Source organism: Perna viridis, chromosome 3, assembly GCF_037379345.1.
Source record: "Perna viridis isolate PV_CMFRI_1.1 ecotype Kerala chromosome 3, ASM3737934v1, whole genome shotgun sequence".
NCBI classification, from domain to species: domain Eukaryota; kingdom Metazoa; phylum Mollusca; class Bivalvia; order Mytilida; family Mytilidae; genus Perna; species Perna viridis.
Window position 1 is genome coordinate 37,696,951 of NC_142447.1, and position 16,897 is coordinate 37,713,847.

Sequence of the window (16,897 nt, forward strand, 5' to 3'; positions counted from 1 at the left end):
TTCGGTAAGCTTTTCAAGTCATAAAAACGTTGAAGAAACTGTAAGTGTTATTTGTTCCTTTATTTCATAAATATAAACAAACATCACATCCAAGAAGACACATGACCATTTCACCAAATTAGGTAACATAATTTATTTACCCGGCAGTGGTGGTGCTAAAGTACCTGAGAAAAAAAAGAAACTAAGATCAATAACCGACAAAAAGTTAATGTTATTTATTTATGAATTCCAATCTGATTTTATTGTGACAAAAAATCGTCCATACCTTAAGTTGTAGTGGTATTAAAATGTATAATTGATATGAAATTATCAAGAATAATGTTGTTTTTTTTTTTTAATTTATAGAACAAAGATAGTCAATGAATAAAGTATGCCATTTTTGAGTAATATGCATCTTTCCGGACTGAACAATTACTTAAAAAAATAGTTTGAAACTAAATACCGTTACGTACCTACTTTTTAGAATATGCAAAGTTAAAGACTGGTTGATTATACTTTTTAGTTTTCTACTATGATCAATTTATAAAAAAAAAATATATACCACGCAGGGACATATTTCTACTCGAAAGCGATGAAGAGATTCGTTGGCAATTCCCTTGACCGAATTTGAAATAAATTGTAACTCCTATATTATAATAATATCAGACTTTTCTATCGATGGCCTTTCAACGAAAAACAAAAGTTTCAAGATGTTTCCTTTCGAGTTTGAATTTCAATTTCCTAAACAAAGCCAAACTCGATGAAACTTTATTGATAAGTATTCTGGTATTCGTGTTCCAGCTTCCGTCCTTAGAGATCCAAAGTGCCTCTGATTTTCGACCTTTTTGAGTATTACACTGTTCGTATAGATTAAAGTGGGTGTTAAGGCTCCATTGTATGTTAGTTAATATAATTGGCGTATTTTAAATGAACAACTTGTAGTATAATCATTTGTTAGGTTAAGGTAAATATAACGATCTAAGTAACAACTTTGGCGACTAATGAGATTACCGTATCAAGTTTGATTTGGCCCCTGATGACATTACCTTTTGTCTTTATACTTTATAAATAGGCACATTTCTATTCGCTGGTATGAGTTTAAAAGAACGAATACTTTTTTAATTGATTATTCTGAAAATAGTGAATTTCACCGAATGTTTGAGACCAACATTTAGTTCGATGTTCAAAATATATCACAAAAGAATGTTGTTATGTATTTATTACGTCTACTATGGGATTTACTTACCTGCCGGGTTGGGATTACCTGACTGCGGTGGGGCTAATGTTGCCGGGCCAGGTGATAAAGTAGGTGGGTTGCCTGAATTGCCTGAAGTAGTTTTGGACATGATCAGGCTTTGACACAGTACTTTTTTGCGACGTTAAGGCTAATCTAAGGGCAAATGCCTCAATTGAATTATTTGTTTTCTTTCTTTTAATTTGTAAATTAAATTATTGTGAAATAACTTCAAAAGTATTCTCAATTTAAAACAAATTTAAGTTATGAAAAACTGCTACATGATCTTTTAGTATTTGCTAACAGTTTCTTAGAATGAATTTATCAAGCGAAGTAATTTGCTGTAGATGAAAATAATGGACAACGGCAAAGCGCTGAGTGCAGAGGGATTGTTGCAGGATACCTTAGGTTCAATACTTACCTCTCAAACTTAACGACATTTGGTAACCTTTGTTGAATGGGGTAAGCATAAGCACCTCTACCAAAGTGATCAATTATCTAAAATCGTGTTGTCATTTAACTAATAGCTACAACATTAAAAATGTACTGTTTACTTACCGTAAATATCTTCAATCATGCTACTGCGATAATTTTTAGTTTGTAAAATTATAAACCATTTATAAACTGGTACAACCTACAATACGCATGGGTAAAAGCATAATGAAGCGCCCACTTTATCCATGTAAAGATTGCATGTAATAAGCAGGACGGGTTGTGTAGTTGTTCATTAAGCAAAGCAAAGCATTATGTGAACGATCTTGATGCAATAAATGTCATATCTTACCACTACTACTGCCATCAGAGCAGAATTTACAATATTTGTTACAGTTCTCTTCAGCCCATCCTCTGTATTTACTGTCAGTACAAGTATTGGCTTGATACCTATCACAGTTGGGAATTTTATCTCTGCAAGGTGGAGCCGGTGTTGCCAGTCCTATAAAAATGTTTTATTTGATTTAAATTAAAATGTTTTTGTAATAGATTTTGTACTTTTAGACACTTTTATTTATCGTCCTGTTTACCATGCCCAATGTATATCAGAGTACATAAAAGAATTTAGTTGCAAGCTACAATAACTGTTATATCAAATAAATATAAAATGATCACAAATAAAAATGCAAATATAGTTCAATGCGTAAAATTTAAATTTATTTGTACATTTATATTCGGTACCCAAAAGACACCTTATACCTTTACAGAATCCACAAGTTCGTAAGCAGTTTTCCTTGGCCCATGCCTTGTAGTTTCCTTTACAAGATTCCTCTCCATACAGTTTGCAGTCATTCAATTTGTCCACACAGTCTGATTTAACCAAATAACTTATGTAAATTAAACAGTTATTGTAAAACTGTACCATTATCTCAAATAAAAACTTTGAAGGGTAAAGGGATGAAGCAGGCTGATTTCATTAGCAAATATATTATATATATATTGGGCATTTTAGCATGTAAATATTTGTTGAACTGTCCAACATATTTTCAAGATTTAGGTGGTTTTTCGATTCCTATAAAAGGCAATTAAATAAAGGAGAACAAATGTAGTAAAAATAGTAACAAAGAATTTTTTTTACAGTAAAACCTGTCTAAACCAAACCCTGATATTACCAAAAACCCGTCTAAACCAAACCCTGATATAACCGAAAACCTGTCTACACCAGACGCTGTTTAATTTCCCGCATGTTTTAATGTATTCTGAACCTGAGTATACCGAACACCTGTCTAAACCTGTCTACAATCCAAAAAAGGGTTCAGTTTGGACAGGTTTTAATGTACGACGGTACTGACTTTCTGGTGATATTGTTGTTATTTGTCGGTCTTTCTCTAATAACTGTTGAGCTGAAATGAAATCAATATTAAAAACTTGCGTAACTTACTTCAGATTTCCCATATTTATATTTAGTCATGGAACAAAAACACAGGTCGATTCAGAAAAGATTGAACTGATACTCTCATTGTGTTAAATTCAATTTACAAAAAATAACATTTTGAATATAACTTACAATATAAATTCAATTCAAGTGCTGGAAATGATTTATATTCATGTACTTACGAGTACAAAGTCGACAATAGTATCGACAGTTGTCGTATGCCCACTGTTTGTAATCTGTATCCGTGCAGACAGTTTTCTGGTAAGCCTCACAGTTCTTCATTGTGTTCTCACATGGTGGAGCTGGGGTCGTCGGTCCTTCACAAAATGTACTTTTATACGAATAAGAATAAACAATCCCGATAGTAAGTCGGGATTGTGAATTTAGGTTTTTTTTAGTTCTTGGTAGAAATTCCTCGTACTTTGTAAAAAAATAATTCCGAATCATCTTCCAAATATACAGAACAAGGTGTTTACAAAATGCTGGAATTTTTAATCGACAACATATTTGTCCAGTGTGGTGAACGCATTTTTCAACAAACGGTCGGCATTCCAATGGGAACAAATTGTGCTCCTCTATTTGCTGACCAATTCCTTCACTCTTATGAGGCTGACTTTACAGCTGATCTGATCCGAAAGAAAGAATATCGTTTAGCTAGATCCTTTAATCTCAGTTTCCGCTATGCAGATGACGTATTATCTTTAAACAATCCTAATTTCGGGGATATGATACATCGCATCTACTCCAAAGAACTTGAGATAAGGGATACTTCAGACACTGTGAGGTCACCCTTAAATCTTGACCTAAACTTAGAAATCGATGGTAAAGGAAAACTATTGACCAAACTTTACGACAAACGTGATGACTTTTCATTCAGAATTGTCAATTTTCCTTCCATCTGTGGCAATATCCCTTCAGCACATGCGTATGGAGTGTTCATATCACAGCTCATACGTTATGCCAGAGTTTGCAACATGCAGATCTGGTTCTCGCGGAAGAGGACTATCGTGACTTTTAAACTTGATCTTACATTGAAACCCCTAAATCTATGCTCATCTTTCATACAATATTTTTTACAATATGTCGTGATTTCGTTTAGAGCATGACAGTTGGTTACTTTCCATTTATTTCCATTTAACAAAAAAATCTACGTCCTTAAAAAGTGAGTAGTACTTAAGATCAACGACTAGGTATCTTACCTACACAGAATCCACAATAGTTTGGACAGTAGTCGTTTGCCCATTTTTCATATGGAGCCTTACAAGATTCCTTGCCAAAGGCAAAGCAGTTGGGTAGTTTGTCTTTACATTCTGTAAACATGACAATATAGAGAATGATATCAAGAAGATATTGTTTCTTTTTTTTACTATAACGACGTATATAATTTTATGAGTTTATTCGATGGAGATAATTAATTTAGCAGTAGATTGTTGTATTCTAAAATATTGGAATAAAGATATATTTTAACAAGAAAAATATACATAATAAGGCATGTATTTGAACTATTTTTTCTTTTTAATGACTTCCAGTCCAGTTTATAACAGCTGCAAAATTTAAGCAGATAAAAGGTTTGTTTGACAAATGGCACACTTAATTAAGGATTAAAATTTAGATGGATTGGAAAACAAGAATTGGAAGTGTATGGTTTGAGCTGTGAGAATTGGTCAGATATGTCTTTTTTTACGCATGAAAATTTTGCACTGATATAGCAACGAACGAGGGAGCATAAAAAAATTAAAATGTAGCTAAATGATATTAAATATCATCAATGAAGCAAAGAGTATAGAATCGATATCACATTAATATACCCTTTTCAATCTCGTACTTTCTCTCAAATTATTATTCAATTTATTTCTTGTATTATTATGGAAAGGCAGACTTGACATTGCTAATCGAACAAAGATCTCCCTATGTACCATTTTTTCAAACATAAAATGTTTGTAATGATTCGATTTTTATTAGTAAATGATGACCTATTTCTTTCATTTAAAATTTTCTCTTAATATATAATTTTATTATCTTCAATATTTATTTTTATTTGTTAACCTTAAATTTTCTTCAATATAAATGGCTATGGGTTGGTCAGAGAGAATAGTTAGTCCATTTAAGACATTTTTTTTTATTACCAAGATCAATTTTAATACATATCGGCATATACTGTGAAAGTACTTTAATTCGTGGATTCTCGAATTCGTAGTTTTGAGGTTTTTAATATAAACATCAATGGAAATCTAACCACGAAAACCACGGAAATTCGTACCCCACAAACAATGACACTTTCACAGTAGGTTCAATGGGAATATACACTATAACGAAGTGACCAAACAACTGGGAACAATTTTGATAATCAAAAGCAAGAGAACGCACAAGTGCGTTCGGACTTCGTCTAGAATCTGTTTTGCTTATAGCTTTGTTTGAGAACGTTGCAATTCGTTCAATGTAAGCATAAAAATTCTCAATGAATGTCAACGAATTATCAAAAACATTCAGAGAACAGCGAAAGCAATTATATATTTTATATTCAATGCCCAGGCAAATCAAGTTGACACACCATGACCTGCGCCATGAGTTAATTTTAGTCTTGATACTGAATTTTTACACACTGAAGTACGTGAATTTCTTATCGTTGTAGAGTGATCTAACCATCAAAATATTCTTTTATGAGAGTGAAGCCAAAGTATCAATGAAAACTCCCGATATTGAGCTTTAATACGTATATAAGAGAAATATTATACCGCAACCACTAAAGCTGTCAATTTTGAGGAAACGTATCTGCAATGAAGCCCCGAGTCTTATAACAGTAAAATAATTAAATTGAACGACAGCAAACATATATGACAATTATCCCGTATAATTACAAAAAGATACTTGTAATCGGTCATTTTAAAAGATTTTTTTCGCGACATGCACTGACGATCCGGCAATATTAACAAAAGAAAAAAAAATAACGTCTTAACATTTCCCTTCTATTAAATTGCTTTATTTTTTTCAAAATAACTGAATAAATGTTATGTGTGTTTTATTTGCATTGCATTTCCAAAATACAGTGCAATTCGCTATGCATTCATTGTATTTGTTCCATACGTTAACTACTTGTTTTAATGCGCCGAGATCGTTTGCAATACGAAAATACAATATGCAATTCTCTTTTATGTTTTTTCGTCGTTAAAAACCCGTTCTGGATGCGCATTGTTTGTTGTTTATTTGTTATATGCTCGTTCAAAATTAATTCTTCATTTGACAGGTATTCGACAAGTGATTTTTTTTTCGTCAGTTCGTTAGCAGTTCGTTTGCTATATTAGTTGTTGTGTAAGAGGGTCTGTTGGAACGAATTTCCGAGTAAAAATGAAATATCTACATACTACTTGCAACAAACTTACGCTATTCAGGATAAACATTTAATTAAATCAACAATTTCTAAACTTTTACCCGCGGGTGAATGTGTATCAAAATCAAACGTACCAGTACGGCCGGGGGTAGTACCAAAGAATAATTGAAATCCCTGTCCGTGAATTTGTGTAATAACAACAGACAACACTATAAATGAGGTCCACATTGTGTACTGTCCAGAATGGGCTTACAGGAAAGACTGAAGATTATTCTTCATCAGAGAGCTGAGATAAGATACGACCACATGTTTAATTCACGTGTGGTAGTGACATGTCAAAAGTTTCAATACATGGTCACCTATTATATGATCATTGAAAATACTCGCAATCATGTTCAAATGCATTTACTTTCAAAAACGATTGAATTATAATGTACCCGATCTGAAGCGGGTTGTATGGTGTTCAGTGTGTCTTTACGTCTTTCATTTACTTTGTGTACCCTCTACTCCTTAGTAAACCATTTGATAGCACTGTACGATACTTTTAGGGAATGATGTTAATTAATACTACTATGTATCTGCTACAAGATTGTATTTCATTCAAAAGAATGATTTTTTCCATTAGCTCATTTTGTATCCACAACTACTCAAAAACCAATAGAAACTTTGGTTCTGATAGTTCTAGGAAGTTACTTTTAGTTGGTTATATTTATCAAATGGTAGAGATATCTGATGTTTGCAACTACTACTAGACAACTTGTAGGATCAAAAAACTTATCGGTAATCATTATCATGTAATGCAAATGTCCAACCGTTATCTATTTTTTAAATCTAAAATCGGGAAGAGGCCTTTTCTATCGACTCAGACCCCTGGTTAGTGAAATTATTTATACAATACTCTCCAAAACCATATCTAATGCATTTGTACTAAATTTCGGAGAATGTAAAAATTATAAAGATATGCCATTGTACACATATTGTTTTGAGTTTTGATCTGATTTGATTAATGGTACGTCGAGAACTTCACCAATGATTCAATTAATGTTAGGGTGCCTAGCTAGGAATATATAACGGTATCTTATATAAGATTTACATCGTATATTAGAAAGGAACCACATTTTTGTTATATGCAAAAAAAAAAAATTCCTACATTGTATACCAAAACTTGCTTCCACTAAACAAATATAAAACTTGGATAAACTTATACAGATTTTCGGCTTGTATTTAAATGTTCCAATTTCATTTTAAATGGGTGTTTCAATATGCAAGTACTGATAACGTAACCCTAATGCAATAGTTCTCGAGTTCACAACTCTAAGATAGATTAAAATGTTTACTGTTCACACCGAGGCCAACTTACCAAAAGGTCAGAGACCTTGCGTAGTAAAAACGTGATTCCTTGTAAATTTTGACGTATATTTCTGTTTACATACTTAATGAACTTTGAGTGCCAAATATGCTTCCTTTCTTTGGTGGGTGTCATTTTTGCAAGTTTGAACAAACAGTAATAAGACCTCGATGGAAACCAAATATTAAGGAAATCAACAAAGAAAAAGAATGCTAACACTAACGTCACAACCAGGTTTACCAATATATAAAAAACGCTCTGTTTTCACGGCGTACAACTTTTGAAGTTGCAACAGAATAATCGACAAAATACATGTATGTCAGTAATGTTTATTATTTTATATAATTCTGCTCATGTGCTTTAACGAGCTTATGTAAAATTATAGCGACAATTAAGTTTTTAGGAAAGTTTGATACTATTCTGAGTACCCACTGAAGTTGAAGCGACTTTCTAAGAAAAATATTCAACGGTTTTCACCCTATTTTATGATGAGACTGAGGACTAGAAAATATAATTTCCATGGTAAATCCAATCAAAATCATTAAAATAGATGGCGTCACAAATAGGTAAGGATTTTCTTGGACTTAGTTTTTTTTCAAGTTTGGGAAAGTTTCAGGGAATGATTTTAATTTTTGATTTGAATGATTTCTGGGCTTCCTTTATACGCAACTTTTAAAGAAAAGCCATTGTGAACCTGCTGTTTTATCTGAATAAAGTTTGGCTTTCCATTTAGGATGTGCCATTTTGCATCTGATCTGCAGAATTTTTATTTTAACAAATTTCGCATTCATTGTAGTAAACTTCCTTTTTGGGATACTCATTTTGATTCTGGCAAACATTTCTATTGCTTTTGTGCACCCTTTTATAGCGTCTGATTCGAAAATGTTTTGGGTTTGTTTTGAACTTTGGGAACCTGAAAAAGTATACTTTTGCATAAATAATGCATAGGTTGAAGGGTATGCTATGAATAATTCTAGATCCTTTGATATCAGTTTCCGTTATATACATGACGTATTATCTTTAAACAATCCTAATTTTGGGGATTTGATACATCGCATCTACCCAAAAGAACTTGAGATAAAAGATACTATAGACACTGTCAGGTCAGTCTCATATCTTGACCAAACTTTACGACAAACGTGATGACTTTTCATTCAGAATTGTCAACTTCCCTTTCATCTGTGGCAACATCCCTTCAGCACCTGCGTATGGAGTGTTCATATCACAGCTCATACGTTATGCCAGAGCTTGCCGAAACTACTCAGGCTTTTTGTATCGCGCTAGAACTCTAAAAAATAGTCTTCTGAAACAGGGTTATGTTGCTACAAGATTGAAGTCATCACTACAGAAGTTTTATGGTCGTCATCATGAACTCGTAGATCGATATGGTGTATCCATCTGCACCATGAAAACTGTTTATTCAACGGGTCATAGTTTTCCTGTAATATAATTTCGCTTTTTACCCTTAGACCTTAAAGACGCTCTTCCATGGAAACGCAAGTCACCTGATCACGATTCTGTTTCCCGATTGGTCAAATACTGATAACTTAGTTGCGTTCGAACAAAACTGCATCGAAAATTGAAATTGCATGCCATGTTTTATTTCCTGAATAAAATGTAGAAAATTATAATTAAATAGAACAAATTTTATTGCGTCGACAATCTATTTTTAAAGATAGTACTCGTTTTGTTTGGAGATGTATTTCTATCTAGTAGTCCTGTTATATTCATTTCAAAATCCTTTCTTATTCTATATTATAACACCGTAAACCAGGTTCGAACAGATTCAACGTAAATTTGTGGATATGAAAGTCGTCTATCAGAATTTAAAAAAAATTAATCATGAAACATAAAAAAAAGGCCAAACTGTTTTTGCTTATCTTTTCACATAGGTACAATTTGATGTATAGAATATGGATGCATTCGATACCAGTAACTGTAAGGAATCAAAATTGATTTTTTTTTTCGGAAGTGCTTTGGCTATGTTGGATTTGTTATCGAATTTTAAAGTAGAATGGAATTGAATTTGTTAAAAAATATATTTACATCAGATGAGAATTAATGCAGAGAGACCCTGATAAAAAGAAACTGGCCAAGAAAACGGAGAAACACATTCAAGTTAACTAAAATAATGCATCCAGGAAATAAAAAATAAATGTCGTCAAGTCTTTTCATATCTTACAAAAATTAGCATTAAACTAAAATGTGGAATTCATCATCCACATAACTACCTTATATTCTGCCTAATTACATACAAAAACTGTATAATTATGAAGTCGTTAAAAGCTAATACAATAGACTGCCAGACAGGTGTCGTGACTTAGGGAACAGATAACTAAGCCTTCTTCCTCTTTATTGGTTCATTTCTTGTTTAATGAACCTTATAAGACAATTTATCTCCTGCATGTTGTAATGAAATATATTGCATGAATGCTTAGATTAAACAAAGACTAGTTGTGAGAACGCGAACTGTAAATGTGAAACGTTTGGCTTGATGTGAGGCATCGTGATTAGAACTCTGAAGTAGGATATAACTTGGGTAATAATAATCCAGTATAAATCCTCTAAAAAGCTTTCTTCCGAAAAAATAATGAATATCTATAAAAAGAATTGTATGTTTGCACTTGCTCTAATCTTTTTCTTCTATAGGTAAAAAATATTTTTATTATATAAGTAAATAATTAATAATAATTATTTATAATAACCGAATGTACTACAACGTTGAAAAAAAATATATTTGCAGTGTTCTGCATACACCTTGAAGTGTATTGTTATAATACTGCATAGTAAAAATAGAGACTTGATCCAATTCTACATAAAGTTAATAATGAATACAGTGGGAAGGACGACCCACATCTTTGCACATGTAATTGCATAACAATAAATCATTCTAAATTCATGAGCGCGTGAAAAGCTTTCTGGTAAAGAAATCATTTTTTTAAATTTTATTGCCAGATTTTTACCTCATGAATGGATATTTTTCTAAGTCTTTATTTTCAAAATTAACGAACGCGGGTCTTAAGTTGTGAAATCAACCCAAAAGTTTGGAAAATAGAGACATTTTTTCCTGAAAGCCATTTTCAATTTTTGTCTTGTCTTTCCCAATAACCATTCTGTTTTTATACATCAGTATTTTTGCCGATATTTCTAAATAAAAAATGCAGGTTTAAAGCGGAATTTGGAGCATTAGGGCTCGGAAACTCAATATTTTAATTTGCATGAATGATCAATGTTAATGTTACTTTATAATTGCTGATGTATTAATCTCGTTGATCTCGTTGATAAATGGTCTTACACCTTCAATTCAGAACAGATTGGTTAATACGTATATTATCCAGTTTCAGGCAGTTTTTTAGCATTGTTAAAATTGATTATATATACAAAATCGAGCGAAATAAAAGTAGTCTTTGAAAAGTACATCCTGTGTCTGTACTGTATTATTAAAGTGCAGTAACTGTGTTCAGACATTTTACCATTGATCTCAATACCACCCCAAAACATTTAAAAGAGAACAGAAGCCGCGCCGCAGATGTTTCTTTGTAAATTGCAATATCTCCGAATACAAGACAAACAATTAAAGCACATGATAATACTTATTTGAAACGTTCCTATCTAATTCCTGTATAAAAAAGGTTAACTCTGGGGAACTGCTTACTGATTAGCATGTAGAACCTATCAACGATTCCTAACCAATAATTAGGTGTGTTTCCGTCTCATTAACAAAACTGCAGCTATTACTAGATAGCTAGGGGATTTTCTGCATTTTTATTCCCAGAGGGCAATTGAAGACCAAGTAAACGTTGGTAATTAAAGATAAACTGTAGAAATGCTATCACAACTCCCAGTGGTGTCTATTGTAATGCGCATACAGCGTAATTATCGTTCACTGATCATGACATCAGTTTCCAGATTAACTCGCTAAATGACGTACAGATGGACGAGACTTGTGAAACGTTGTCATTAACGCAATAACGATAATGAGGCTAAATAAAAAAGACATCTACGAGCAATTATGGCAAATTCTCAGTGGTTTTAAATACGGTAATGAAAACGAATTGATTTTCTAGTCATTTCAAAATATATCAATATTGTCAGGGCATTATTCATATGGTATTTAACTGTTTCTAAATAAACTAGACGAGTTACTAATGTCCTTTCGGATATAAAACTGAAATTTATTTAAAGTTTTATAGAAATGTAAGCGAATGTCGTGGTAAACACAAGATATTGCGTCCTGTTTCTTCGTTTTAGTGGTTCGGAGTCGTGATAGTTCTCTTCATTTCTGATACAGACCGGAAGAAAAATAAATTTAATGTTTATTTAAATAAGAATCAATGCACATATCTTGATTTGTATTGCTTGACAACGACTGAAAGGGGAAACAAAGGAAAAAAAGTTTCTAGGCTATAACTTTGGTCGTTAAAATATATAAGATGAACTATTGCTTTTTTTGTCTTGTTTCTGTACACAGTTGTGTCAGTGGGAACATTATAAAACACCTGTTAAATGGTTTACAAAATGACCGAGTGGTTTGAATCCTATACAGCTTCTAACAAAAATAACGTTTCCGAACAATTATAGTTTAGGTATTCTTTGAGGTAATTTACAGACATATTTTGGTTGGACTGGACCATCCGGGTTCCTTTTCGATGGTTACTGATAATAGGAAGTGACAACGGTTGTTCTTGTAGTCGCTAGGCCCCAGGAGCACCAAGCTATCATAATAAATAAACTATACAGGTGAGAAGTTAATTGAACAATAATGATGTTGATACGGCACTGATATCGAGTATAAGTGTTTCTAGGTACACAAATAGATAAGACAATACTGGAGTTAATCTCTGTCATTCCCACCACAACAGACGGTAATGAGTACTGATCATTATATAATGACATGATGCCAAACATTGAGATGGGAGAGGTTTGGCAGACATATAATTTAAGCCAATGCGAGCGGTATGGTGTGTCAATATAGAACTGTTAATCACCCTGCCTGATTGCCGTAGCAATTAATTGGAGCATCGATACCATCGTAGTTAATAATCGGACCAAAAACATTGAGGGGAATACTAAATGATTTGTTCATGGTTAAATCAACACTTGAGTCAATATAAAGAGGAAGAAATTCGCTTGAAATAAACAGCTTTCTTAAACTATCAAATCAGAATTACGTCGATCGTGAGAGCTATTTGTTTTTGACTTTTAATAAAATGTTGCTAGAGCTTAAGATTTGCAATAAATTTAACAAGTTATGTGCTTTTCATCAATTTAAATGGAGACATGTAACATATAGACAAACCGTTTAATGTTCCAAATGAGTTTTCTTTGTTTATCTCTTGAACAGTGCACATTGAGGTCTACTAAAGGCTTTTTGTGAAATTCATTGAAATGATTATCAGTATATTTCTTGGAGAAATTACAATTTACTAATGTTACAAACTGGAGTGTTTCATTACAATAACTCAATCATGCAAGAACGCAAATATATGGCATATTCATATATTACCCTACCGGTGCACCTGGTCCATGTTCCCAGTTTTTAGTGGAGTCCGAGTTGCTCATTTTCTTTTGTTACTTTGTATGTATTATGTTGGTTATTTTAATATCTTTGTCATGTGTGTCTGTTTTCCATGTCTGATCTTTGTCCCTGGATTATATTCTTTTGATTTCCGCTAGAATCTTGGTTCCCTTGGTGCCCCCAAAACGGTACATGTTGTTTTATTCAGGCGGATGTGAATATATATATTTATTTTGGTCCCATAAAGATAAAATACAAAAGAACATAAGTAATTGAAGAGGTTGTAAGAGAAAACACTGAATGTGGCGATGTCTGATGACTGCAAGATTTAAAGGGGTTGAACTGAAACAAGTTTTGAAAATAGTTTACTACATGTAAGTATTTAATGAGTTTCATTAATAATCCTACTTTTCCTTTGTAAAACACTTGATACAGTATTGGTATATTATAAGGGACATCTCAACAATACTCTTTATCGGGCTAAATAAAAACGATTTTACATAGACCATGAAAGTTATATATCATACTTCTATGTTGCCTCGGACGAACAGACATTGCAGGTTAACGAGTAACACTGTTGCCAACGAAGTGTACGTAAAATTAGTTTCTACTGTCGAAATTTGCTCATTTTCACTTTTTGTAAATGTTGCATTTTGCAAATAGTTAAGTATTCAAAAGAAGTAAAATTATATTTTGGTAAACCATGATAACTTAGTCTACATATTTGCCTTTACTAAATGTTAAACAGAAAGGTATATTGCTATGCTGACATCCGTAATGGATCTTTTCTCAATGTCATAACTAAAATAGTAACTAGATTTTCTGTCGAAATAAAGACAGCAAAGAGAGCAGTACTGGACACTTTACGAAATGGGGAAAGCAATAACATATGTTTCATGACTAAGGTTAGAAGAAAATACGTCTCATACGCAGGATAAAAAAGTTTCATTTTTATTTACAAACGGATTATATGGATGATGGATTTTCATAATGTCTGCAAATAGGGTTTGTAAGTCTCGTTCTAGTTTCAGTTTCCCTTCCGGAATTTTCGATGTAGAACGTATTGAAATCCGAAGACCGATCTGCATTTTTTGTTTACTTCCAGGAAATCGAAGCATCTTCTATTTCAATACCTTTCCTAACATTTTTATCCTGTATAACTAGATATTTGTCATTTTTAACAGTATTTTTACACAGAAAGATATTTTGCTTTTTATGTTGAACTGAATGCTATGTTAATGACGAAGCTCAATGCATTTGAATGGTAGACGACCCATTCTCATGAAATTGACGTACCCTATTAATATTCTGTAGTTTTTACTTGTATATTGCAATTTTCAGCTTGAACTTGGCGCGTTTTATTCTATTTAGTTCTTATTGTCTTCACTTATTTATTGTTCATATCTTCATATAAAACCTGCTTTAATCCACTTTTCATATTGGAAGTGCCTGCACCAAGCCATTGTGGTAGTTTTTCTACTTAACGAATTTTACCCTGATATTGCCATTTATTTTGTTTCACATGTATACGGACTTTCCTTTTGACTAATGCCTAGATTTGATATTTTCAGTAGTATTGTTATTACCCCTTATACTGTCCGGAAAAAAAGATATGATTATAATAAAATTTAACTTTTATTTTTTTTCATATTGAAATTATTGTTTTTCAAATGGCACCATCTACTAAATGTAAAAAATGAACAACTGTTGACAATAAAACAGAGTTTTGCGAAATAACCATAAGGTGAAAGTGAGAGCAGTGTCTTTGAAATTATTACCGTGACAGCGGAAGTATTGATACATGTGTTCCACCCGTGGTCATTTCTTACAGCCAGTGGTATGTCGGTGTTTTACACTGAGTCTGTCATCCAAATATCAGTTATTGTATAGCGATACGATTTAAATATATACATGTAGTTATTCAGACGATATGATTTTATAATCCAATTTGTTTCTCTATCATTCAAGCATGATATATCATATCATATATGGCTGTTTAGCCATAGTTGGCCTTTTAATAAAAAATATCTTAGTCTATGGTTTGTGACCAGGATTTCACATGCATACTGCTTCGGTGTGCAGAATAACTTCAAATGCAATACCACTTCTGCTTTGTCACGGAAATTTTGTGTCATGCTTTGCGCATGAGTTTTGTCTGTTGTTTACCTTGTGAAAACTATCACAAATTTGAGTATTTATAGGTAGATATGAAAAGTGAAATGTTTAGAATGTGTCCTGCTTTACTAGATTCTGTAACTACTTTTGTTTTTTAAACGTAAATATAACCCTGATTTGATCGTTTTAGTCTCCATGTTCGACTTTCTTCAAATAATTGTTTTATATTAGTATTTTATTTTAGGTATTTTATATTGATGGTTGTGTAGGGTGTTTTGACTGATTAGTTTAATTTCTACTGTAGAAACTTCTCTTTGTAGAACATAAAATATTTTATTGGTAGCGTTTATCAAACCATTTAAGGGAGAAAAAATCTCTAAAGTGAATGTTATTAGAAGACATAATTACAAGGCAATATAAATAATGATGCGATTACCGCGTTTTGTCTTGTGAAATCTCTACTGTATTTCAATATTTCAATTATTGCCATTGAATATCGACAAATTGCCCCATTAGTTACGTCTAGAACATCTTTAAGATAGCAATCCACGTCCCAAAGCGATCAACGTGTCATCTTAATTAAAGCTGCTGGCCTGCCACAGTTACGTGAAATCATTAGACATTCCAAGCAAAGGAATTGTTCTATTAATTAAAGGCTCGAATCAAAACCACATGTCGTGGTTTCACACCTAATATCTGTTTGTATTTAAATCGTAATGTTTGTAATAACGTGGACATCAACTGTCAGGAAGATTCTGAAATCAACGAGAAACAAGAGGCATTTAATAGTCAGATCACCGTCATTTGGAATTATAGAACCCTTTAAGGGACATTAATGTCACATTTTATACGATTCTCTTGTGTAAAACTATTCAGTGTCTAAGTGATATAGAAAGTAAATATTACAAACTATTGATGGCTACAACCAATCCGTCCCATTACTTTTGATCCACAACAGTGCATATTTGTCGTTTTGCCTATAATATCATCATCAATGTTTCTTTTTCTTCCTTGCAATCTGGAGGTTATTTTTCGATTTTCAAATGTTTCCGTTTGAAATATTTCCCGAACCTTGACAGAAGATGATTTACGCTATTTTGACTGCCGTTTTGATTCAATGTGCACTTGAAAGTTACTTCATATATTATGCATTATCACAATAGAAATGAAAACAGACGAACTTTCCCTCGTGCGTTTGTTGCAAAATGAAGTTAGATTTTGCATTTCTATTTTCACCATCTTATTTATCCATCTAAAATATTATAAAAGCAAAATGTAAAGATAAAGTAAATAAAGTTATAAATATTAGACTTTTTATCTAATAAAGGTTTTGCCAAATTTATGAATATAAAATCATATCAATTAGTCATTTTTCGTGTTAAAGTATTTAAAAGCAAAGATAGTCATACATCGCAGGAATTTATCAAAATTATCAATGATAATCTTAGATTTATATGTCCGTTTTATTTGCCGATGGATTAAATTGAACTGAAAATTCATTCATCAAA

General features: G+C 32.3%; 1 protein-coding gene across 1 annotated transcript; it reads right to left on the minus strand.

Annotated features, from left to right (window-relative positions):
- Positions 1-41: 41 nt before the first annotated feature.
- On the minus strand, positions 42-6,701 carry LOC148622137 (uncharacterized). The gene is made up of 8 exons (XM_088571737.1): positions 6,543-6,701; positions 4,280-4,390; positions 3,263-3,397; positions 2,998-3,048; positions 2,405-2,515; positions 1,998-2,147; positions 1,226-1,306; positions 42-164 (listed from the first exon to the last, which is right to left on the minus strand). Exons 1-8 carry the CDS (start codon positions 6,634-6,636, stop codon positions 133-135), a joined length of 765 nt encoding a protein of 254 aa, XP_088427863.1. The 5' UTR covers positions 6,637-6,701; the 3' UTR covers positions 42-132.
- Between the last annotated feature and the right edge of the window lie 10,196 nt (positions 6,702-16,897).

Excerpts from the sequence above, each read along its gene's own strand:
- LOC148622137 (XM_088571737.1), bottom strand. The coding sequence starts at position 6,636 with ATGTGGACCTCATTTATAGTGTTGTCTGTTGTTATTACACAAATTCAC. Across the intron at positions 3,398-4,279 it reads CTATTGTGGATTCTGTGTAG|GACCGACGACCCCAGCTCCA; the intron begins GTAAGATACCTA and ends CATTTTGTGAAG. Across the intron at positions 2,516-2,997 it reads AACAACAATATCACCAGAAA|ACTGTGTGGACAAATTGAAT; the intron begins GTCAGTACCGTC and ends TGGTTAAATCAG.